This window comes from Aquarana catesbeiana, linkage group LG03 (assembly GCF_042186555.1).
Source record: "Aquarana catesbeiana isolate 2022-GZ linkage group LG03, ASM4218655v1, whole genome shotgun sequence".
In the NCBI taxonomy this organism is placed as follows: domain Eukaryota; kingdom Metazoa; phylum Chordata; class Amphibia; order Anura; family Ranidae; genus Aquarana; species Aquarana catesbeiana.
The window spans coordinates 493,956,501-493,983,468 of NC_133326.1; the positions used below are offsets into that span (position 1 = coordinate 493,956,501).

The 26,968-nt window shown below is 42.6% G+C and overlaps 1 protein-coding gene across 3 annotated transcripts in view; it reads right to left on the bottom strand.

Moving 5' to 3' along the window:
* The window catches only part of TBC1D9B (TBC1 domain family member 9B), a 175,465-nt gene that overhangs the window by 16,884 nt on the left and 131,613 nt on the right, over positions 1–26,968 (bottom strand). The window contains exons 17-22 of one of the 3 annotated variants that reach the window (XM_073621064.1): positions 24,590–24,655; positions 19,825–19,896; positions 7,141–7,191; positions 6,685–6,741; positions 5,784–5,890; positions 977–1,692 (exon numbers count right to left, since the gene is read on the bottom strand). In XM_073621064.1, coding sequence (XP_073477165.1) covers positions 1,435–1,692; positions 5,784–5,890; positions 6,685–6,741; positions 7,141–7,191; positions 19,825–19,896; positions 24,590–24,655 — 611 coding nt within the window. In that variant the 3' untranslated portion in view covers positions 977–1,434. Of the gene's footprint in view, positions 1–976; positions 1,693–5,783; positions 5,891–6,684; positions 6,742–7,140; positions 7,192–19,824; positions 19,897–24,589; positions 24,656–26,968 lie in introns of those variants that run through there. The other 2 variants (XM_073621062.1, XM_073621063.1) reach the window with 2 other exon arrangements.

Genomic DNA, 26,968 nt, shown 5'->3' on the forward strand with positions numbered 1-26,968 from the left:
CAACTGTTGTCACCCTCTCACCAGGCTGCTTAGGGATGGTCATGTAGCCCATTCCAGCCCTGTGTAGGTCTACAATCTTGTCCCCGACATCCTTGGACAGCTCTTTCGTCTTGGCCATGGTGGAGAGATTGGAATCTGATTGATTGCTTCTGTGGACAGGTGTCTTTTATACAGGTAACAAGCTGAGATTAGGCGCACTCGTTACCTGTATAGAAGACACCTGGGAGCCAGAAATCTTGCTGATTGATAGGGGACCAAATACTATTTCACTCATTAAAAACTGCAAATCAATTTATAACTTTTTTGAAATGCATTTTTCTGGATATTTTTGTTGTTTTTCTGTCTCTCGCTGTTAAAATAAACCTAGCATTAAAATTATATACTGATCATTTTTTTTGTCAGTGGGCAAACGTACAAAATCAGCAGGAGATCAAATACTTTTTTCCCCTCACTGTATATATAAATAGGTATAGTAGGTATTCAATGAGCTTCCGCAGATGAACAAGGACAATGATATACTTATTTCATTGCACCGACATTTTGGCTAGTCAAGAAAAAGGCAGGCTGTGACTCTTTGGAATGTTAGTGCTTTGAAGTTACAATACCAAATGTTTTAGGCGGGTGTGAAGAAATGTTATAAAGCAAGAATGCTTTCAAAAATATATTTTGTTTATTTTTATCAATTTACATAATGCAAAGAAGCAGACAGAAGAAAAATTTAAATCAAATCAATATTTGGTGTGACCCTTTGGCTTCAAACCAGCATAGATTCTTACACTTGCACTCAGTCAAGGATTTTGTAGGATTAAAGTCAGATGTATGAGTAACCGATTATACAAAGCAGGTGCTAATGATCATCAATTTCATATGTAGGTCGAAACAAAGTTGTTAACTGAAAGCGAAACAGCTGTGTAGGTGGCGTAAAGAAATTTTTTAAAAATAAACTTAATTCTTACCTGCTCTGTGTAATGGTTTTGCACGGAGCTGCCCTGATCCTCCTCTTCTCCGGTCTGCAGCTGGTGTCCCTTGCCCCACCCCCCTGCGGAGTGCCTCCACAGCAAGCTGCTTGTGTGTCTATGAGAGACAGAGCACGACTCGGCCCCGCCACCCACTCCCTCCTTATGTAATACACCATGGCAAGACTGAGCACACAAGGTGCATGAGCAATGTCTCTCCCAGGCAAATTTTAAAAGGTGACTGGGGTTTCATGATGTGCTGTTCAAGCTCTTTTGAAGAAGCACAAAGAAAATGGGCAACGTTGAGGACCATAGACACTGTGGTCGGCCAAGGAAACAATGCAGCAGATGAAAGACATCATGCTTACTTTGCTTCAACATCAGAAAATGTCCAGCAGTGCCATCAGCACAGAACTGGCAGAAACCAGTGGGACCCAGGTACACCCATCTGTCTTGCAAAGTTTGGCCCAAGTGGTTTTCATGGAAGAAGTGCGGCCAATAAGGCATATGTCAACTTGAAAACAAGGCTAAGTGACTCAACTATGCACAAAAAATAGAAACTGGGGTGCAGAAAAATGGCAGCAGGTGTCCTGGACTCATGAGTCAAAATTTGATTTATATGGCTGTAGCAGGAGGCAGTTTGTTCACCGAAGGGCTGGAGAGCGGTACAATATTGAGTGTCTGCAGGCAACAGTGAAGCATGGTGGAGGTTCCTTGCAAGTCTGGGGCTGTATATCTGCAAATGGAATTGAACATTTGGTCAGGGTCAATGGTTTCCTCAATGCTGAGAAATACAGGCAGATACTTATCCATCATGCCATATCATCAGGGAGGCGTGTGATTGGTCCCAAATTTATTCTGTAGCAAAACAACAGCCCCAAACATACAGCCAATGTCAATAAGAATTATCTTCTGTGTAAAGAAGAACAAGGAGTCCTGGAAATGATGGTTTGGCTCCCACAGAGCCCTGATCTCAACATGATCAAGACTGTCTAGGATTACATGAAGAGACAGAAGGATTTGAGGCAGCCTACATCCACAGAAGATCTGTGGTTAGTTCTCAAAGATGTTTGGAACAACCTACCTGCTGAGTTCCTTCAAAAACTGTGTGCAAGTGTACCTCGATGAATTGATGCTGTTTTGAAGGAAAGGGTGGTCACACCAAGCATTGATTCAATATGGATTTCTCTTCTGTTCATCTACTTTCCATTTTGTTATTTGATAAAAATAAACTATTAACACTTCATTTCTGATAGCGCTCTTAATCTTCTTAATTTACATTTTTTTCACACATGCCTAAAACTTCTGTACAGTAATATATATATATATATATATATATATATATATATATATATAACCTTCCAGGTTATTCACCCTCCTCCCTCTTTTTCCCTCTCATCATTCGAAGCCCACTGTATACGTCTATTCTCTCCTACTTCCCTAAGAATTGCTGTGATTTACCGGCCCCCTGGACCATTATCAACTTTCTGCCTGGCTACCCTACTTTCTCTCTTCGGATATTCCAACAATCCTTCTCGGTGATTTCAACATCCCTGCTAATACAAACACTCCTGCTACTTCTAAACTTCTTAGTCTAACCTCTTCATTTGACCTGAAGCAATGGGTACAGGCTTCTACTCACTCTGATGGCAATACCCTTGACCTTGTATTCTCCTACCTATGCACTCCATGCAACTTCTCAAACAATCCTTTTCCTCTCTCCGACCACCATCTTATTAGTTTCTCTCTCCCCCTGTCTTCCACCACCTTTCCCTCCAATCGCCTAACCATCACCCATAGAAACTTTCGCAACTTCAACTCCTCTCTCCTCTATTCTGCTACTGACCACCTCTATGACAAAATCTCTCCCCTGTCCTGCCCCAACCAAGCCACGTCCATCTACAATAAATCTCTGTCCACCACCCTGGACAAGCTCGCTCCCCTCACTACACGCAGAATCAGGCCTCGACCCCTACAACCCTGGCAAACAGATGACACCAAAAGTCTCAAAAAACGTAGTCGTGCTCTTGAGCGTCTGTGGCACAAGACTAAGTCTCTCAAAGACTTCAATCAATACAAATCTGCCCTCCAAAAATACTATTCTTTCCTCCACACTGCCAAGCAAACCTATTTTACAACTCTTATTAACACCTTCTCATCCAATCCCCGTAAACTCTTCTCTACCTTCAACTCTCTACTTTATCCTCCACCGCCTCCACCCACTGACTCACTCACTGCCCAGGAGATTGCTAATCACTTCAAAAACAAGATTGATACAATCCGTGATGAAATCTCCATTCTACAAGTATCTCCCCCAGCTAAGACCCCATGTCAACAGGTACAACTGACACTCCCCCTATTCAAATCTGCTACTACAGATGAAGTTGCTAAACTCCTTTCTATCGCCCACCTAACCACCTGTCCCCTATTCCCTCTCAAATGCTACGGTCACCCTCTGACCCCATCCTACACTCTCTAACCCACATCTTCAATCTCTTCCTCACCTCTGGCATCTTCCCCGACGCTCTAAAACATGCACTGGTCACCCCCATACTCAAAAAGCCGTCCTTGGACCCTACCAATCTTAACAACCTACGCCCTATCTCCTTGCTCCCCTTTTCCTCTAAACTCCTTGAACGCCTGGTTTACAACCGAGTGACCACCTCATTAAAAACAACCTTCTTGATCCCCTTCAATCTGGATTCCGCCCTCAACACTCCACAGAAACTGCTCTTTTAAAACTCACAAATGACCTACTAACTGCAAAAACCAATGGACACTATTCTGTACTCCTACTTCTGGATCTTTCAGCTGCCTTTGACACGGTTGACCCCTCCTCCTCAAAAAACTTTACTCCCTCGGTCTCTGTGACTGTGCTCTTCAGTGGCTCTCATCCTACCTATCCCAACGCACCTTCAGTGTCACTTACAATTCTACTTCCTCCACTCCTCTTCCCTTCTCTGTCGGGGTCCCCCAAGGTTCTGTTCTTGGATTTTTTCTTCAATATCATTTCTATGCTGATGACACGCAAATCTATCTCTCCACCCCTCAACTCACTCCATCAGTCTCTTCACGTATCACTAACTTACTAACCGACATATCTGTATGGATGTCACACCACTTCCTCAAACTCAACTTGTCCAAAACTGAGCTTATACTATTTCCTCCCCCACGTGCCTCTTCCCTTGACTTCTCTGTCAAGAGCAATGGCACAACCATCCACCCGTCCCCACATGTCAGGGTACTAGGTGTTATCCTGGATTCTGAACTCTCCTTTCAGCCCTACATCCAATCACTTTCCAAAGCTTGCCGCCTCAACCTCCGCAACATCTCTAAACTACGTCCCTTTCTAACCAATGAAACCACAAAGCTCCTGATTCACTCCCTGGTTATCTCTCGCCTTGACTACTGCAACTCACTCCTCATTGGCTTACCTTTAAACAGACTATCCCCCCTGCAGTCCATCATGAATGCTGCTGCCAGACTTATCCACCTTACAAACCGCTCAGTGTCTGCTACCCCTCTCTGCCAATCCCTCCATTGGCTGCCACTTGCCCAACGAATTCAATTCAAAATACTAACAATAAGTTACAAAGCCATCCACAACTCTGCCCCCAGCTACATCACTAACCTAGTATCAAAATACCAACCTAATCGCCATCTCCGTTCCTCCCAAGACCTCCTGCTCTCTAGCTCCCTCATCACCTCCTCCCATATCCGCCTCCGGGACTTCTCCCAAGCCTCGCCCATCCTCTGGAATTCCCTACCCCAATCTGTCAGACTGTCTCCAAATGTATCCACTTTTAGGCGATCCCTGAAAACTTTCCTCTTCAGAGAAGCCTATCCTGCCTCCATCTAACAACTGCACTATTTTCTCCATTAGCTCATCCCCCACAGCTATTACCCTTTGGTATAACTTGACCCTCCCTCCTAGATTGTAAGCTCTAACGAGCAGGGCCCTCTGATTCCTCCTGTATTGAATTGTATTGTACTTGTATTGTCTGCCCTAATGTTGTAAAGCGCTGCGTAAACTGTCGGCGCTATATAAATCCTGTATAATAATAATAATAAAAAATAAATAAATAAATATATATATATATATATACATACATACACACACACAATTGTATAAATTAACTCAATAGCTTCTGTATACTCATCAGTATAACTAAACAGTACATTACTCATACAAGTGAATCACTTCTACTAGAAAGCTAGCAGCTCAGTAAGGAAAGATAAACATAATCTGGGTTGCTAAAGGTGGGAGTTTGGTTGCATGCAGGTGCTGCTGCTGATGTAAACCTTACACCAGTGGCAACAAAAGTGTTAAACTAAGCAGATTAAAGTCACATACTGTACATTGCTAAGAAAATGTAGAAAAACACACTAAAGGCATTGTTCAGATGCTTGGTTTCATTAAAGCACTTCTGCTAACCAGAAATGAAAAGGAGACAAAACTGAGAATACGTGAGCTGCCACTGCTCATCTCCCTCATATACGATTTCAACCTCTAACAAGCATGGCCCTCTTACTCCTCCTTATTGAATTGTATTGTAACTGTACAGGCTGTCCACGAAAGTGCTGTGCAAACTGTTGGTGCTGTATGAATCCTGTATAATAATAATAATAATAATAATAATAATAATACAATAATCTTCATAGTTTTTTGGGTCAGTGGTCTAGAAAATAATAAATCAAGAAACATCCAACCCAACTAAAATATTATTTAGAAGATGGTGTCAGTTATGGCAGCCTTCCAGGTTTTCACATCACAGGCTTTCTTGGAAAACCCTGTAGTGATCCAATATTAATAATTTCTATTTTTACCTGATTCATTTTAGGCATGTCCTTTATAGTTTCTTTCTTTTGCTCCTTCTCACTAGCCCACATCCGCAAGTAATACTTGTAGTCAGTAGTGTTATTTGTTTTCTCCTCTGAAAGATTGAAATTATTATTAGATCAACTGTATAATGATTTTTTGTAATACTTTATAATGTTCAAGATGGCTAACAAATTTGCTTCAGTTTGTATTTATTTTTTCTATAAGAATTAGAAAACTATTTTGGCCCATTCTTTAAGTCAATCTTGCAGGGTGATACTGCTGCTGGCTTTTAAATAATGCCACAGATTCTCAGTTGAACTGAGTTGGGGCCTTGACAAATCCATTGGAGGACAGTCACCTTTTGTTCTCGAGCAGCTCCATTTTTTTTTCGGCTTGGTCTGAAGGATCAAAGCCTGGGTGAAAGATAAACTTCTGCCCAAGCTTAACTTTTTTTGAAGATTGAAAAAGGTTTTAATGCAGTATTCACCTGTAATTACCACCATGCATACATCTATTTTTAACAATTGTCCAATTGAAAAGCAGCCTTAAAGTATAATGCTACCACTACCATACTTTAAAAAAAAGGTGTTGATAATAGATGTTTTCCAAACATATCACTATGAACATTAGAGAACTTCCTTGGTCATATCTGACTCCAGCACCTTTTCCTACACATCCCAATTGGATCATGTAGATATGGTAGACTACTGGCATGCTTTCATTTGGTTCTTTTTGTGTAAAGGTTTCTTTTTTTTGGCACCCTTCCATATGGATCAATGTTATGCAGAGCTCCTCATGGCTAACTGGTAAACCATAACGTTAATCCCAATAGATACACACACAAAAATGGCAACTATTTTGATTAAATGGACAAGAACAACCTCAGAACTCAAATTGTATAAATACCTTTTTTGTCATGGGAGTCTCCATTTTCAGGTGTAGACCCACTGCTCCCATCTGAATCTGGAAAAAAGAAAGTAGAGGTGGAAAACAGAACTAAGGTTCAAAGGCCCATAATAAAATCACTTGCATATTTTGTATGCTAAACATCTTCATAAACAATGCTGTATTCAGTTCAAGTGAAGACTGCTTTTGTTTTTTTGGTCATTTGTATTTTATATAGATTACGAAGCATACAAAATAGCAACATTTCCCATGTGTGGGCAACAACTAGTGCTACCAAACCATTTAATCTACTTTGGTTAATAAATAAAATACACTTAAAAATATGGTCTAATCTAAATGTTTGAAAGCGATCTACATGTTTAAAAATGATCAAGACACCTTAACCTGTATGATGGCACAATGGCTGCTTTACACACTCATTGGGTGGTCTGTTCCCACACAATTAAAATAACTAACCTGGGAACTCACTCTGCAGAATAAGATCCAGTTCGGAGAGAAAAGGAGATACTGCAGTCAGAAAGAGAGGGGACAAAGTTCAGGGTGGCAGGAGGACAAGAGAAAAAGATAAGGAGGAGAAGAAAAGATGGGAAAGTCAAATAAAGATAACTTCTATTAAAATGGACCTAACACGACCTTGTAGGTGCCTAGAGCAACAACAATGCTGGACCTAAAAGAACATGTTTTTGCTTTCAAACTGATCCCACTGCGCATCCAAGGTCTTGGCTGTGCACAGGCCCTCAAACCTGTCACCAAGTTAAGATTATGTCATGTACTTCTGACCTGTTATTACCATAGGCACATTTTAATAGTAAGTCAGGTCAGATACATTTAAATGAGCATCCTTTACCTGACTGTGGAAGACGGAAATGTCAATCTCACACCTAAACACATTGATATATCACAAATCATAACAGAAACAGTCTTAGTAATTAAGGCAGTACAAACATCAATAAGAATGAGCATATTTCAGTAACACAAACATGTTTACAGTCAATACTGCTTTAGTAACACGAAGATCTAAACCTGGGCATAGACAAAATCCAGTGAATTTGTATCCTTGTGTGGCATTGGCAGTCCCTGTTTAACAGAAGTCAATAGCTGGATCAACTTCTGGCAAAAGGACAAGCTGGAAAACCATTTTGGTCAATGGCTGTCAACAATTAGCTGCAGCTACTGATCAGTGTATTATGACAGCGAAGAGTCCCCCTGCCAGAACACATGTCCTAGCGGTGGGGGGTTTCCTCCATCCACCTCACTTGTGTGGATGGAGTACTCTGTACAGTAGGCTGGCTGAACGAAATAAAGAAAAAAAAAATCCATCTATGACCAGATTTAAACATTCAGGCTATGTCTTAGGTTCACATCTGTGCTGGTGGTTCCCATTGCGGGTCCGCAACTGTTCCCGCAGCTGCAACCACCCGCTCAGAAAATTGCTGATGTGTGCAGGTGCCATTAATCCTAATGGCATCCCGCACTGGGAACCGCACTGCACTTGCGGTTCCCTGTGTGGGCTGCGATTCTGGAAATGCATTTCAGGAGGAACAGCAGCCCATTCAAATGAATGGGCTGCTAAACCCATGCAAAACGCAGCTTGCAGAGCTGCATCAATGTGAACCTATCCTATGCATAAATTAACAGTGATGTTCACACTTAGCTAATACTTTTTGCAGTTTTTTCTCTGTATCAGGCTGCCAGACTACCAGGAGAGTGATAATCTAAGATCACAAAGATTTATTCCTCTGCAAAGTTGATCCATGTTATTACATTGTGGAAATGAACTCTAAAAGCTGATGCCAGGGTCATGAAACTACTCATTCGAAGAAAATCTGGTAGCTGAGAGAGAATGAATGTCTGTACAGCCCTGGCCAATTAGGAGGGGTGTGCCCCAAGGCATGCTGGGTACCTGTATTTATATCCGAAGAGCACCTGGGCTGGGGGTCAAGTCTTCCTCTGGAGAGAGAGGTCCAGGTGGGGAGGGGGCTGCTGTCTCTCCCCAGCACAGGCTGTCATGCGGTCTCAGGTGGTCGACCTGAAACACTGAAGCTAAAACCAATGGTTCTCTTGACAGCTGACCGAGGGAGGATGTCCACAGATCCTGTCTAATATTACGGAGGAAGGTGACCTGCGGCCAGGGCCTTGTGAGCACAGACCCCCTAAAGGTATCCTAGAGACTGTTGTTGCAAAAAAATCTCCCTCTTGGTCCTAAAAGTCAGCCTACTGGGTGTAAGCTAAAGGGGACACTGGCTAGTGTCTTGAAGAAGCAAAGTCCACTAAATTCCTTCTGCTACAAAGGGACTTGCTTAATTCTGTACAGCCTGCTGCATAGTGCTACATCAATAGTACATCAATTTTGTTTGGGTACAACGTCGCACGACCGCGCAATTGTCAGTTAAAGTGATGCAGCATATCGCAAAAAATGGCATGGTCAGGAAACGGGTAAATTCTTCTGAGGCTGAAGTGGTTAACCACTTCAGCCCCGGAAGATTTTGCTGCTGAATGACCAGAGCATTTTTTGCGATTTGGCACTGCGTCGCTTTAACTGACAATTGCGCAGTTGTGCGACGCTGTACCCAAACAAAATTGATGTCCTTTTTTCCCCACAAATAGAGCTTTCTTTTGGTGGTATTTGATCGCCTCTGCGGTTTTTATGTTTTGCGCTATAAACAAAAAAAGAGCGATAATTTTGAAAAAAAAAACCCACAATATTTTGTACTTTTTGCTATAATAAATATCCCCATTTTTTTTTTTTTTTAAAAAAGCTAAATTTTTCTCATTTTAGGCCGATATGTATTCTTCTACATATTTTTAGTAATAAAAATCTCAATACGCGTATATTGATTGGTTTGCGCAAAAGTTATAGCATCTACAAAATAGGGGATAGATTTATAGCATTTTTATTATTTTTCTTCTTTTACTAGTAATGGCGGCGATCTGCGATTTTTATTGTGACTGTGACATTATGGCGGACACATCGGGCAATTTTGACACATTTTTGGGACCATTGGCATTTATACAGCGATCAGTGCTATCAAATTGCGACAGCGCTGAAAGCTGAAAATTGGCCTGGGCAGGAAGGTGTCTAAGTGCCTGGTATTGAAGTGGTTAAGTACCTCTGAGGAATATAGGGTGATTTATATATATAAGCTATCACATATGATTTTCTATACATTGTACAGTATAAAAAGATACGGCGACCTTTAATGTCCTGCCTGCAGGAGAAATCAAGATCATTTGCTATCAACATAGATACGCCTCTAGAATATGTAGTATAAGTAGAATGATATTGCCTACTATATTGTATACGCTTCAAATTATTTAATTTGTGTGTATTTAAATGGGTCTTCTGCAGGCAGATAACAGATGGGGAAAACTGTTTTAATGTAGTACACATTGCTCATCTCTTATCTCTTTTAAATGATTTAAAAAACAATCTCCAAACAGTTACCATATGCCTATGTATATTCCTACAAATACAAAAATGAACAACCAAACCTTTCCCACAGGAACAAAATATCAGTAATTTTTTACTGGACTCTCGCCCCCAACTCTTTATAGATAGAGAAAAGAATAGACTAACCGCCTCCAATATGTGAAAAGAGAGAGAGGGAGGGGGAAAAAAAAAAAAAAAAAATTATATATATATATATATATATATATATATATATATATATATATATATATACACACACACACACACATATATACCTATATATACACATACACAGTGGGGACGGAAAGTATTCAGACCCCCTTAAATTTTTCACTCTTTGTTATTTGTTATATTGCAGCCATTTGCTAAAATCATTTAAGTTCATTTTTTTCCTCATTAATGTACACACAGCACCCCATATTGACAAAAAAAACACAGAATTGTTGACATTTTTGCAGATTTATTAAAAAAGAAAAACTAAAATATCACATGGTCCTAAGTATTCAGACCCTTTGCTGTGACACTCATATATTTAACTCTTTCTTGAGATGGTTCTACACCTTCATTTGAGTGCAGCTGTGTTTGATTATACTGATTGGACTTGATTAGGAAAACCACACAACTGTCTATATAAGACCTTACAGCTCACAGTGCATGTCAGAGCAAATGAGAATCATGAGGTCAAAGGAACTGCCTGAAGAGCTCAGAGAATTGTGGCAAGGCACAGATCTGGCCAAGGTTACAAAAAAATTCTGCTGCACTTAAGGTTCCTAAGAGCACAGTGGCCTCCATAATCCTTAAATGGAAGAAGTTTGGGATGACCAGAACCCTTCCTAGAGCTGGCTGTCCGGCCAAACTGAGCTATCGGGGGAGAAGAGCCTTGGCGAGAGAGGTAAAGAAGAACCCAAAGATCACTGTGGCTGAGCTCCAGAGATGCAGTCGGGAGATGGGAGAAGGTTGTAGAAAGTCATCCATCACTGCAGCCCTCCACCAGTCAGGGCTTTATGGCAGAGTGGCCGATGGAAGCCTCTCCTCAGTGCAAGACACATGAAAGCCCGCATGGAGTTTGATAAAAAAAACACCTGAAGGACTCCAAGATGGTGAGAAATAAGATTCTTTGGTCTGATGAGACCAAGATAGAACTTTTTGGCCTTAATTCTAAGCAGTATGTGTCGAGAAAACCAGGCACTGCTCATCACCTGTCCAATACAATCCCAACAGTGAAGCATGGTGGTGGCAGCATCATGCTCTGGGGGTGGTTTTCAGCTGCAGGGACAGGACGACTGGTTGCAATCGAGGGAAAGATGAATGCGGCCAAGTACAGGAATATCCTGGATGAAAACCTTCTCCAGAGTTTCTTCTTTCAACAAGACAATGACCCTAAGCACACAGCTAAAATAACGAAGGAGTGGCTTCACAACAACTCTGTGACTGTTCTTGAATGGCCCAGCCAGAGCCCTGACTTAAACCCAATTGAGCATCTCTGGAGAGACCTAAAAATAGCTGTCCACCAACGTTTACCATCCAACCTGACAGAACTGGAGAGGATATGCAAAGAGGGATGGCAGAGGATCCCCAAATCCAGGTGTGAAAAACTTGTTGCACCTTTCCCAAAAAGACTCATGGCTTTATTAGATCAAAAGGGTGCTTCAACTAAATACTGAGCAAAGGGTCTGAATACTTAGGACCATGCGATATTTCAGTTTTACTTTTTTAATAAATCTGCAAAAATGTCAACAATTCAGTGTTTTTCTGTCAATATGGGGTGCTGTGCGTAAATTAATGAGGAAAAAAAATGAACTTAAATTATTTTAGCAAATGGCTGCAATATAACAAAGAGTGAAAAATTGAAGGGGGTCTGAATACTTTCCGTCCCCACTGTATCTATTTCTTTGAAGAATGAAGTGGGAACCTATATCAGACAGTTACGGAATATGTAATTAAATTTTGAGATAAGCATAATTAATCGGCCTAGTAAATTCAATGGGAGCCCCGACCATGTCGAGCAACATGTTTTGAGTGATATTAATAGTGGTTGGAGGTTACGGTCAAAAAAGTCAGCTATTCGGCTAGTCACCTGCACTCCCAGATACCTAAACTCCTCAACGCATTGTAGTGGGGAGGAGGGGGCTAAGTTAATTACTTGGTCGTCAATTGGGAAGAGGATAGACTTAGATCAATTAATCCTCATGCCTGAGAATGAGCCAAACGTGTCAAATATAGTCAGGGCAGCCGAGAGCGACAGGCTCGCATCATTCAAGTAAAGTACATAGAAGAAAAAAAACGCGCTGAAAAAATGTGACGTTGAATGCACCAATAAAAAAAAGCAGCAACATGCAGTGCGATAACACAAAAAGTCCAAAATATATTAAGAAAGTTATATCAGATTGAGAATGTCCGATTGATGACGAAACGCGTCTGGTGAGGCACGTAGTGACGCTACCACACAATCTGGAGAGGAGGATGGGCTCCGTTCTGTGTTTGTTTATGCCGGACGGCTTTTTACATATGCAATACTACCACTTCTACCACCACTTCTTAACTGTAAGTGCATTACCAAGTACCTTGGATATATTACACTATGGCCAGTTCTTTTCTCTTTTGGGTTATATACTGAGGAAATGGATACCTTAGCCGGAGCAAGTGAGGGATTTCAACCATCCAAATCACCATCCCTTTCGCGATCATCTGCAAAACTTAAGGCCCCTGCTGGGTTGAAAGCCATCCGCCTTTAACCCCTTCCCGCCGACCGTACGCATATCTGCGTACTCAGCTTTCGGGGGTTATACCGGGATGATGCCCGCAGCTGCAGTTTAGAGCGGGCGATCGGCTATCCGTATATAACAACCGATGCGGCTATCCGTATATAACAACCGATGCGGCTAAAAGCCGCTCGGCTGTTATACCGGAGGGGACATCCCCCTCCGCCTCCTGCCGCTCTTACCGGGCCTCCCGTGCGATCGGGAGGCCCAGTGTCCAATCGGGTACCTTCGGCGGCTGGGGGCGGGCTGGAACGAAGCTGTGGACGGCTTCGTTCCAGCCTTCTCAATGTAAACGCGGAAGCGACGTCATGACGTCACTTCCCGTTTACTCGGCTGCCAATGGCGCCGAATTTAAAAAAATACACAGTATTCAGAATCGCCATTTTCGGCGATCTGAATACTTTTAAGTGTAAAGGAGGGATGGGGGGTCTTTTAGACCCCCCATCCCTCCATAAAGAGTACCTGTCACCACCTATTACTGTCACAAGGGATGTTTACATTCCTTGTGACAGCAATAAAAGTAAAAAAAAAAAACATTTTTTTTTTTTAAACACCATTTATTAGTATAAAAATAAATAAAAAAAAAAAAATTTTTTAAAGCGCCCCCGTCCCCGCGAGCTCGCATACGGAAGTCGCGCCCGCATATGTAAACGGTGTTCACATCACACATGTGAGGTATCGCCGCGATCGTCAGAGCGAGAGCAATAATTCTAGCCCTAGACCTCCTCTGTAACTCTAACCTGGTAACCGTAAAAAAAATGTAACGTGTCGCCTATGGAAATTCATAGCTACCACAGTTTGTCGCCATTCCACGAGTGCGTGCAATTATAAAGCGTGACATGTTTGGTATCTATTTACTCGGCGTAACATCATCTGTCACATTATACAAAAAAATTGGGATAACCTTACTGTTTGGATTATTTAAAATTCATGGAATTGTCCCTTTTCCAAAAATTTGTGTTTAAAACACTGCTGCACAAATACCGTGTGATAAATAAATATCAATATTGCAACAATCTCCATTTTATTCTCTAGATTCTCTGCTAAAAAATATATATATAATGTTTGGGGGTTCTAAGTAATTTTCTAGCAAAAAATATGGATTTTAACTTGTAAACACCAAATTTCAAAAATAGGCTTAGTCATGAAAGGGTTAATGCTTGCTGTCTGGTAAGCCTAATCTACAGCTACGGTGGTCGGGCACTTCACCTTATGTATGCACACCATGGTGTTTGCAAGATTTTAAGTGCTTCCATTGGATGCTCATAACCTTTTGGATATACTTCTATCTCTTTTAGCGCAGCTTTCTTAATATATTCAAGTAAAGTAAGGCATCTTTTGCGTACAGTGACAACTTCTCTTCCAAGCGTCCCACCCTCAATCCCCTGACCTCAGAAGATTCCCTAATCAGGATAGCCAAGGGTTCCAAGGCCAGAGCAAATAAAGAATGAGACAAGGGGCATCCATGTCGCGTACCTCTATGTAGAGACAATGTCTGGGACAGCCAATCATTGGTACGGACATGTGCCCTAGGAGCCCTATAGAGCATCCGTAACCAGCAAAGGAATTTGGGACTAAAACCATAAAGTTTCAGAACCTCCCATAGATAGACCCATTCCACTGAATTGAATGCTTTTTCTGCGTCTAGGGAAGCGATGACTCTAGTGCCCTGATTGTCATGTGGGATTGGGAGGTTAAGAAATAAGCGTCTTAGGTTTATGTCTGTTCTCTTACCCGCCATGATCCACGTCTGATCGTCATGAATTAGGGCTTCAATCACAGTAGTCAGCCGACGATCCAAGACCTTCGCTAGAATTTTGGCATCAACATTTAAGAGCGAAATAGGCCTATAGGAGGCACAGTCTTGGGTATCCTTGCCTAGTTTGGGAATTCCATGGATTCTGGAAGAGTGTCAAGGAAGGATAGGTCCGAAAAGAGGGCTGTCAGCTTAGGGGCTACAGTGTCCGCAAAGTTGAAGTAAAATTCAGCTGGGAACCCGTCTGATCCCAGTGTCTGTCTTACCCACCTGCAATTTCCCAATGGCTGTCTGTATCTCCTCTAGAGCGATATCCGCCCGATCCAGCGTGGGGAGTTTATTGGTAGCTAAGAAGGTATTGACCTCACTCTGGGAGTAGGTGACCCTGGATTCATAAAAATTCCCTATAGAACTGTGTGAAGTGCTCATTAACCACTTGCCGACCGGGCCATTGCCGAAAGACAGCAACAACGGGGTCGGCTTATTCTGGGTGGAAGTCCGTGGGACGTCATTCCAGAATGTTGCTCCTGCTCGCCTGGGGCGCGCACCCGGGAACATCTGTGACCTCCGGGTCCGGAGGACCCGGCGCATCACGGATCACGGTAAATAGCCGCTGATCGCGGCCGTTTACCATGTGATCGTTCCGTCAAATGACGGAGCGATCACTTGTAAACAAACCGGCGTCACGTTATGATGCCGGTTCCTCCCTCCCCTCTGTGTACCGATCGGTACAGTGCAAGGGGAGAGGGGGAGAGATGGCAGCAGCGCTGTGGGGCTGGATGTTTAGTGCCCATAGCGCTGCTCAATGTCAATAATGGCAATAATCTGCAACACTGTGCAATACTCTGCAACACTGTGCAATACTCTGCCAATACAATACTCTGCAATAAATTTTAAAACCCAGCAGTGATTAAATACCACCAAAAGAAAGCTCTATTTGTGTGAAAAAAAGGACAAAAATTTCATATGGGTACAGTGTTGCATGACTGAGTAATTGTCATTCAAAGTGTGAGAGCACCGAAAGCTGAAAATTGGTCTGGTTAGATAGGGGGTTTAAGTGCCCAGTTGTCAAGTAGTTAACAAGATCCGGAGCCACTATGACCTGGCCATTCTCCCCTGTATACTTGCAATGTGAGTTGTGGGGCTGTGGCTTTTTGCCAGCCAAGCCAATAGGCAACCGTTTTTGTCCCCATACTCAAAGACCTTTTGTTGAGAGTAAAACAGGGCTTTTTTAGTGTTGTCCACCCGAAGAAGGGATAATTGTCTCAGGGTTCGCTGCCAGGCCCGATACCTATATAGTAAAAAGTGGATTGCGCTAACTTTTGTGTATAATAACCACCACAATTGTGCAAAATAAAAAATATTTCTATATTGATCCTATGATGAAGTGTTTTTCTCTGCTATCTATATTGGTATATTGATGTTTTTCTCTTTATTTATTTTTTGCCTTTATATAAAAAAACTTATCTTTCCCATATATTATTTCTGATCAAAATGTATCTAGTTAAAATATCTTATAGTGTTACCAACCACTGTGTAAAGTGCTAACAAAATATATATATATATATATATATATATATATATATATATATATATATATATATATATATATATATATATATATATGAGAAATAAACTGAAAACTAAAATCAATGTGCCAATATTACTTCATAGAATTCCCATATCAATGTATATATGTGCTGCACAGTGCAAGTAAATTTGCAGAAAATTTTTTGAAAAACGTCCCCAACATGTGCACCACAGTACACAGGCCCGATACCTATCCGGGGTCGGGGAGGAGATATACTCCGCCTACAATCCAGCTGCGTTGGTCTCCAGAAACTCCAAAGAGCGAGATGCTTCTCTCTGGATAATAGCAATTATGGAGATGTATGCACCCCTAACCCATGCCTTAAACGAATCCCATCTCACAGTAGGAGGGTCCAGTGTCCCCATTCATAGTCCAATAGTGGTACAGGGACTCCATAATAGGTTCCTGTAATCCATCGTCTGTCGCCCAGAACTGGGACAGACGCCACAACTTAGAGCCAGAGTGGGGCGAGAGGGAGAGGGGCAGGCTGAGTGGAGCATGATCCGAGACACCTCTTGGGAGTATACTTGCATCTGCAACCCAACGAAGCCTGGCAGCTGAGGCATATGCAAAGTCTATCTGCGAAAGGGATTTGAAGGAAGCAGAGTAAACTCCCTGGCGGCCGGATGTAAATGACGCCATACATCCATTATGCACTTGCAATAGCAGTATACGCTCTTCTGGGCAAAACAAGGTAGAGGACTGGAATAAATGGTAGAGTCGATGCAGGAACATTAAACCAGTAAAAACTAAGGGTACAGTCATCCCAAGGGGGAGGAAGAGAACATCCATAAGCTGAGACAACAGAGGCACATACTTGAACCGTTGAAAACCAAGTTTTGTAAAGGCACAACGGTGCTAAATTACTTGAGGGTGGAACCCCCACAATATCAGTGTACTGAAAATAGAGAGAGGGGGTCCCTAAAATATCAAAGAGATCAGGGATCCAAGAGAATAGGTAGGAGGCATGGTACCTCACCTACCCGCCGGTCAGCGATGGGGTGGCAGGGTATCCATCCATGCAGAGGCCTCATGCGGAGAAGCAAAGAAACGGACCGCCTCTCCATCTTGGATCCGCAGGGAACAGAACACTGTAGCGGATGTTGCGGGCCTGCAATGCAGCCTTCACCTGATCTAATGATTTCCGGAGCTCCTGTGTCTCAACGGAGTAATCCGGGAAGATTAGTAGTTTGCTGTTCTGTAACGGACATTTCCTAAACTCTGGGCAGCGTGGAGTACTTCATCTCTGTCCCGGAAGTTTAAGAGCTGTTGGATGGGGGTACGTGGTGGGGCCCCAGGCCTGGGTGGAATGCGGTGCGCTCTCTCAATAGTGTAATAGGGGGAAAAGTGAGCATTTGGCAACAGGGTACGCAGCAGATCCTCCACAAAGACCGTGGGATTAGTACCCTCCACTCCCTCCGCCAGCCCCACTATGTGGAGGTTGTTTCTTCTGTTCTACTTTTCCGCATCATCTGCTTTATATTCCAGGGCTTTTAATTTAGTTTGCAGTGAGCAGAGAGCAGAGGAGTGCTTGGTAATCGTGTCCTCCGTATGGCTCACACGCTGCTCCGTCTCTGTGATACGGGACCGGAGCTTATCCACATCTGTCGCATGATGCCCATATCAAGTATAGAGCTATGTTTGTTCCAAGAATGTTTGAAACCATTTACTGTTGATTGTCACGGCTGGAAGTCTATTCCAAGCATCAGCTACCCTTTCAGTAAAATAATACTTTCTAAAATTAGTTTTCCTCCAATTAGTTTGAGGTCATGTCCCCATGTTCTTGATTTTGGTTTCATATTGAAAAAACTGCCCTCCTGAACCTTATTCACCTGTATTTAAAAGGTTTCAATCATGTCTCCCCTTTCCCTTCTTTCCTCCAGACTGTACATATTAAAGCGGAGTTCCACCCAAAAGTGGAACTTCCGCTTTAAGGCCTCCTCCCGGGCTCCTGTTTGTGAAACAGAGCTTTTGGGAAGGAGGGGGGAAACAGGTATCCAAATTTGACAGGTACCTGTCAAAACGGAAGGTAACTTCCATCTTGGTCGCCTAGGCGACTGGAAGTAGAAGCTCTCCCACTCAATGTCTTCTGGGACATATGACAGGTCCTGGAAGACTTCGGGGCCAGTCACAGATAGCAGCACCGCTTGCACATGCGCAGTGGGGACCCAGATGTGAAGCTGCAAGCTGTCATAGCCGGGTGCCCATAGTAGAGATGTTGGCGCCGCTGAGGGAAGACACGGGTAAAACACGGCTGAGGTGAGTGGCTGTTTATTAAAAGTCAGCAGCTACACTTTTTATAGCTGCTACTGTTCATAAACAAACAAATTACTGGAACTCCGCTTTAAGTTCCTGAAGTCGCTCTCGATCTCGGTTTTATCCCTCAGACCTTTCACCATTTTTGTTACCTATCATTCTATCTTATCAATATCTTTTTCTCTCTGAACTCAGGCAGGAGATACGACAGCCTTATGGTCCGTACACACGATCCGAATATCTATGACAGATCGTACGACCGTTTTCGCTTAATAGTCGCAAGTAGAAATTCAATAGGTAAATAAAGTCACGAAAATTCTCGTACGACAGAAAAAAAATGTGTTGTAATGTATTTGTATTGTATTTTTAGAAGACAACTATACTGACTAAACGTAAATTGTACGATCTCAAATCGTACGAGGAAAATTTTTGTGCATGTCCGATCGAATAATATCGGATGAACTGTCGTGATCAGCTGTCAAAAGTAGTGTACACACGATCCGAAAATCGTACGATTCTTCCTCGGACGTCAGTTTTCGTACGATATTCGGATCGTGCGTACGGGCCATTAACGTGATTGTCTTGTTTAAAAACTAAATAAAAATAACAAACATGTTATACTTACCTGCTCTGTGCAGTTGGTTTTGCATAGGGCAGCCCGGATCCTCCTCTTCTCGGGTCCCTCTTTGTTGCTCCTGGTCCCTCCTGTCGAGTGTCCCCTCAGCAAGCTTTTTGCTATGGGGGCACGGGAGCCGAGTCACAGCTCCGTGTATCCATTCAGACACAGAGCTGCAGCCTGGCCCCGCCCCTCTTCCCCCTGATTGGCTTACTGACCTTGACAGCCGTGGGAGCCAATGGCACCACTGCTGTGTCTCAGCCAATCAGGAGGAGAGTCCCAGATGGCTAAGACACTCATGGACATCACTGGAGAGAGATAGGGCTCAGGTAAGTAATTAGGGGGTGCTGGGGAGGCTGCTACACATAGAAGGCATAGAACGCACTAAAGATAAAAAAAAAACTTTTGCCTTTACAACTCCTTTAATGGTGTCTTACAACATGACACCGAGTTAATAGTTCTGCTCAGGAAAGGAGAGAAAACAAATGAATAACATGACATATACCTATCCCTGAGACTGCACTAGTATAACAACCTAAGAATGGCGATTCAGATTTTTATAGGTACTTATTCCTGACTGGTTTTCTCCAAGCACTTACTTTATTTAAACCTCTTAAGGGCCAATAAGCCCAATCATGTGCAATCTTACTGTGCAATGTTACTATCCAAGCTTACGAAAACTATGATATAACTTCCAAACTATTACCAAACAGATGTTGCCCTACTTACTTTCGGGAGTGACCTCCTCTGTGAAATAGCTAGTGGCTTCTAGAGCGGATTCTGTTTCTTCTGAGCTCAGAGCTACAGCCAATGAGAGAGACAACCATATCAGAAAATAAATAATATAATCAAATCAATCAATGCAGAAGGCAAAACCATAATGGTTATCAGTATATTATAACATTGGTAAATCAAATTTGGTGAGACAAGATGGGTTCTGAACATTTCAGGGTAAAAATAAAGCTTGTAGATTTGACAATGATAGCCAACATCAATTTCCGCACAAAAATCTAAAAAGCCTATTGGCGATATAACAAATTAATATTTTTTCCTCTCAGACACGATGTGGAACTGAACAAATATGTTTTCCATTATCATTTCTATTTTTTGCTCTGTTTAGAAGGCTGAGAAAAACAACACAGTAATGATCCCAAACTCTGATCAGCTAGCAGATATAATCTCCTCCAGTGTGTTCAGGTCTGTCCAGTGTCTTAGATGTGCCTAGATGAGTTACAAGTAGTACTTTTTAAAGGAAATATCCTTACAAGCACTGTGAATGTTTAGTTTTTAGATTTGAGCAGGCAACTTTTGCTGTAGTGAATTTTGTCAGAATAACTAGGGGATGACAGAATGTTATTGTGTGATGGGAGATTTTTATATTAACTAGTTCAGCCCCAGCAACATACCAGTACATTGCTGGGTTGAAGTGGTTATACCGGGATGATGCCTGCAGCTACCATCACCCTAGTATGTTTTTCAGTCGGCGATGCTCTTTTTTGTAAAAGCGATCCTAGCAGCTAATTAGTCGCTGGATCGCTTTTACAGGAGGTGGAAGCCCCCCCAACTCTCCAAGCTCTCCTATCCCACTGGGGAGCCAGGGACTGAAGCTGTGCATAACCAAACACATGCTAATGCACACTCTCACTATTCATTTTGAATGGCACCCCATTGTACTGTTACTGTAGCAGTCAACAAAGCCACAAAGGACCTTTTTACTTCTTTGGCCCCTTTCACACGTGTTTTATGATCAGGTCAGGCCTGTCAGTTTTTCATTCGGACCTGACTGGAGGCTCCATGCAGGTCTATGGCCACGGAGCACATCCAACAGGACCCGCTTTCCACAATGAAGGAACAGGCAGCTTGCATAGCACTGCTCCGGCAAGCAAGGGAGGAGAGTTCATGTCAGAGAGGTATGCAAAGCACTAAAATTCATTAATGTTAATTTCCCCCACCCCCAAACTGCTGTGCAAATACTGTGTGACATAAAATACACCCACCAATTTAACTCTCTAGGGCCCCTTCTTAAAAAATATATAACGTCCTGGGGGTTCCAAGTAATTTTCTAGCAAAAAATGCCAAATTTTACAAATATTTGAAAAGTGTCAGAATAGGCTTGGTCTTAGCTCCGTTTACACCTGAGCGTATTGTTTTAATGATGTTTGGAGCACAGTAAGACAGGCTTGAAGGTGCTGGGTTTAGTAAAATGTGAATTGCTGTAGGGAACAGCAGGGAAAAAAAAGGCAGGAAGTGCAATTATTCTTATACGGAACAGAGGGGGCTGCAGTCATTGTTATAGGGAACAGAGGGGGCAGCAGTCATTGTTATAAGGAAAAGAGGGGGCTGCAGTGATTGTTATAGGGAACAGAGGGGGCTGCAGTGATTGTTATAGGGAACAGAGGGGGCTGCAGTGATTGTTATAGGGAACAGAGGGGGCTGCTGTGATTGTTATAGGGAACAGAGGGGGCTGCAGTCATTGTTATAGGGAACAGAGGGGGCTGCAGTCATTGTTATAGGGAACAGAGGGGGCTGCAGTTATTGTTGCAGTGTCAAATGGGACCCCTATACATCCAACGCTAAGAATGACAGCCAGCATGTTTTGCACCAACATACAGTAGGAGATGTGAGAACCACAAGGGTGTATGTGTGTATATATATATATATATATATATATATATATATATAGAGTTACTGGATCTACTGATTACCAACAATACGGACCTGATCACGGATGTGGAAATACGGGGCAATTTAGGAAACAGTGATCACAGGTCAATTGGCTTCAGTATAAATTACACAAATAGGAAACATAAGAGGAATACAAAGACACTGAATTTTAAAAGAGCCAACTTCGCTAAACTATGAACCTTGCTAGAAGGCTTAAATTGGGATAAAATCTTAGGAACAAAGAACAAGCGAACAAAAGTCCTGGATGGCTCCAATGTAAAAATGCATATAAAAACAAAGGAAAAGGCCCTAAAAAAATACATGGGTTGAGGGATTATCATCAGCATTCAGACTTTATAAGGAATGCAACAAGAAATGTAAGGGTGCAATTAGGGCAGCTAAGATAGAACACGAAAGACACATAGCGGAGGAAAGCAAAAAAAAAAATCCCAAGAAACTCTTTAAGTATGTAAACAGTAAAAAAGGGAGGAGAGACCACATTGGCCCCATAAAGAATGAGGAAGGACACCTGGTTACAAAGGATGGGGAGATGGCGAAGGTATTGAATTTTTTTTCTTCTCCTCAGTCTTTACGTGGGAATCGGGGGGGCTTCAGTAACCAAAACTGCAGTGTTTATCCTTATGACACTTTACAGGAAGCACCTCCATGGTTAACAGAGGACAGAATTAAAATTAGACTTGGGAAACTTAACATTAATAAATCACTGGGACCAGATGGCTTGCACCCGAGGGTACTTAGGGAACTCAGTCAAGTAATTGCCAGACCATTGTTCCTAATTGTTACTGACAGTCCAGTGACTGGAATGGTACCAGCTGATCGGAGAAAAGCCAATGTAGCACCAATATTTAAAAAGGGCCCAAAATACATCCCTGGGAATTACAAACCATTTAGCCTAACATCAATAGTATGTATGCTCTTGGAGGGGATGATAAGGGACTCTATACATGATTTTAGTAATGAGAATGGTATCATTAGTTGTATTCAGCATGGATTCATGAAGAATCGTTCTTGCCAAACCAATCTATTAACCTTCTATGAGGAGATGAGTTGCCATCTAGATAAAGGAAGGCCCGTAGACGTGGTGTATCTGGCTTTTGCAAAAGCATTTGACACAGTTCCCCATAAACTTTTACTGGCAAAATAGGGTCCGTTGGCATGGACCATAGGGTGAGTACATGGATTGAAAACTGGCTACAAGGGCGAGTTCAGAGGGTGGTGATAAATGGGGAGTACGCGTAATGGTAAGGGGTGGGTAGTGGGGTCCCCCAGGGTTCTGTGCTGGGACCAATCCTATTTAATTTGTTCATAAACGACCTGGAGGATGGGGTAAACAGTTCAATCTCTGTATTTGCGGACGATACTAAGCTAAGCAGGGCAATAACTTCTCCGCAGGATGTGGAAGCCTTGCAAAAAGATCTGAACAAATTAATGGGGTGGGCAACTACATGGCAAATGAGGTTTAATGTAGAAAAATTTAAAATAATGCATTTGGGTGGAAAAAATATGAATGCAATCTATACACTGGGGGGAGAACCTCTGGGGGAATTTAGGATGGAAAAGGACCTGGGGGTCCTAGTAGATGATAGGCTCAGCAATGGCATGCAATGCCAAGCTGCTGCTAACAAAGCAAACAGAATATTGGCATGCATTAAAAAGGGGATCAACTCCAGAGATAAAACAATAATTCTCCCGCTCTACAAGACTCTGATCCGGCCGCACCTAGACTATGCTGTCCAGTTCTGGGCACCAGTCCTCAGGAAGGATGTAGTGGAAATGGAGCGAGTACAAAGAAGGGCAACAAAGCTAATAAAGGGTCTGGAGGATGTTAGTTATGAGGAAAGGTTGCGAGCACTGAACTTATTCTCTCTGGAGAAGAGACGCTTGAGAGGGGATATGATTTCAATTTACAAATACCGTACTGGTGACCGCACAAACTTTTTCGCGGAAGGAAGTTTAACAAGACACATGGCCACTCATTAAAATTAGAAGAAAAGAGGTTTAACCTAGAGGGTTTTTTTTACTGTAATGCCCCGTACACACGGTCGGACTTTGTTCGGACATTCCGACAACAAAATCCTAGGATTTTTTCCGACGGATGTTGGCTCAAACTTGTCTTGCATACACACGGTCACACAAAGTTGTCGGAAAATCTGATCGTTTTAAACGCAGTGGCGTAAAACATGTACGTCGGGACTATAAACGGGGCAGTGGCCAATAGCTTTCATCTCTTTATTTATTCTGAGCATGCGTGGCACTTTGTCCGTCGGATTTGTGTACACACGATCGGAATTTCCGACAACGGATTTTGTTGTCGGAAAATTTTATCTCCTGCTCTCCAACTTTGTGTGTCGGAAAATCCGATGGAAAATGTCCGATGGAGCCCACACACGGTCGGAATTTCCGACAACACGCTCCGATCGGACATTTTCCATCGGAAAATCCGACCGTGTGTACGGGGCATAAGAGTGGTACAAATTTGGAATTCCCTTCCACAGGCGGTGGTATCAGCGGGGAACATCGATAGTTTCAAAAAACTATTAGATAAGCACATGAATATACAATGTAATACTGACATATAATCACACACATAGGTTGGACTTGATGGACTTTTTTGGATGTGTCTTGTTTCAACCTCACCTACTATGTAACGGTAGCCTAGAAAGTCATGCAATTCTGTGAATGAAAATGAATTGTGACTTCTATTTTTAACTGTTAAAATTCATGGCATTTTCATATAATGACTCAACTCATGCCATGGCTCCATTCTATGGGTGAAGCATGTGTCTGAAAATGAACTTGTATTACTTACCAGGGGGTAGATGTAATTTATATAGAAATTTCAGCTTATCTGTCATGTCACCATGATACATTCCACCTAACAAAGGAACAGAAAAAGAACTCACTGATTGTAGTAAAAGGTTGCTCCTGCTATAATAAAAGAAAAGGTCCCAATTTCACAGTTCCCAAGTTGTAAAAACATTACAAAGCACTATCAAAATTTGAGTCACATACTATTGCAGTTGGCCATCTCCTTGTAATTCAACAGATAAGTGGATGACTTCTCAAGATAACGAGTAAGGTAAATCTGTTTTTGTTTTTTTTTATTTAAAAATAACAAACGTTGTACTTACCTGCTCTATGCAGTGGTTTTGCACAGAGCAGCCCAGATCCTCCTCAGCTTGCTATGGGGTCACCTGACCCGAGACGCTGCTTTGTGTGTCCATTCAGACACGGAGTCGCGACTCAGCCCATCCCTTCTCTCACCTCATTGGCTCACTGACTTTGATTGACAGCAACGGGAGCCAATGGCGCCACTACTGTGTCTCAGCCAATCAGGAGAGAGAGTCCTGGACAGCAGAGTTTCTCGTGCAACATCTCTGGATAGAGAAGAGGCTCAGGTAAGTATTAGGGGGGCTGAGGGGGGCAGCTGCACACAGGAGTTTTTTTATCTTAATGCATAGAATGCATTGAGATTAAAAAAAAACCTTCTGCCTTTAAAATCACTTTAAGGTCTAAGGCTGACCATACAATACACAATCTAAGTGTACAATGTTGTTTAGATCTGCCATCAACTATCTGATATAAGGACATAACAAGGACCTAATTTGGTACTATTTAAGAGGATTGTTTAGGTTTGTCTTTATATTAGATAGTTTTGGTGAGGCTAAAGGAGACTGTACAATTGCTAGGTCACCTTAAGAGAACTATGGAATGTGGGTATAAATCATACATGATACTGTCCCAATTATACTGGGACAATTTTAAGCTGGTCATATATGGATCGAAATTTGGGTGGTTCAGTAGGTACCGGCCAAATTTCTATCCATGTACGGCCCCCTGTGGTTGTACAGAAGTTAATCTACTGTTCTACAACCACCCTGTCAAATTTTTCCTGCTCAATCAGCTCCAAATTCTACAGACTGCAACGCTGATCAGTGTATTTTGACAGCAGGGAAGTCACCCCACTGTCAGAATACAATAGCTCAGTGGAGAGGATTCCTCCATCCACCTCGAATGTGTGGATGGGGGAAATCAGGTCAGTTGTTTTCGTCCCACCTGCTGGTTGATTAAAAAAACTGACCCATCTGGCCATGAGTATTCCCCCTCATCTCCCCCCTTTACTTACCTGAGCCCTCATTCAATCCAGCGCTGTGCTCATCTGCAGCTCTTCTCTCCTTTCACTTCCTGGATTCTAGGGTTTTGCTGAGGCAATCTTTGTTGTCAAGCAAAGCAGGGGGGCGGGCTGAGTTCCACTGTCTATGACAATAGACGCAGACAATGAGGCTCAGGAGCGAGCCCATACTCGGCAAAGGGAGGAGCCCGAAGCACTAGCCAGGGACCCGCGAAGAGGAGGTTCAGGGCAGCTCTCTTCAATTCCAGAGAAGGAAAGTATAAACTTGTTTTTTATATATTTTTTTTTTTTTTACAAAAGCGCATTTACAATTACTTTAAAAGCGAGTTTCCACTTTTGCAGTTAGGTTATGGCACGTAAATGTGGACAACATGTAGCAAATATAAAGTAGGTGTTATCAAATTTAATTGAAAATGTGGAAAAACACTTTAAGCTGGCTAATAAAAAAAAATAACCATGTTAAAGTGATTGTAAAGTCTTGCTTTTCTTACTATAAAAATAACATGTTATACTTACCTGCTCTGTTGCAGTGGATTTGCACAGAGCAGCCCAGATCCTCCTCTTCTCGGGTCCTCCTTCTGTGATTCTGGCCCCTCCCTCCTGTTCAGTGCCCCCCACAGCAAGCAGCTTGCTATGGGGGCACCAGAGCTGATTCACAGCTCCCTGTGTCCATTCAGACACTGAGCCCTGACCTGGCCCCGCCCCCCATCTCCCCCGATTGGCTAGCTTACTTTGAGCCAATGGCGCTGCTGCTGTGTCTCAGCCAATCAGGAAGGAGAATCTCAGATGGCTGAGACACTCGTGGACATCAGCGGACAGAGAGGGACAGAGAGGGACAGAGAGGGACAGAGAGGGACAGAGAGGGACAGAGAGGGACAGAGAGGGACAGAGAGGGACAGAGAGGGACAGAGAGGGACAGAGAGGGACCTCAGGTAAGTGTTTTTTTATCTTAAGGCACAGAATGCCTTAAGATAAAAAACCTTCTGCCTTTACAAGTGCTTTACTCCCACGCTACTTCTATGTGCAAATGTAACCCTTTATTTTACCATGCTTTAT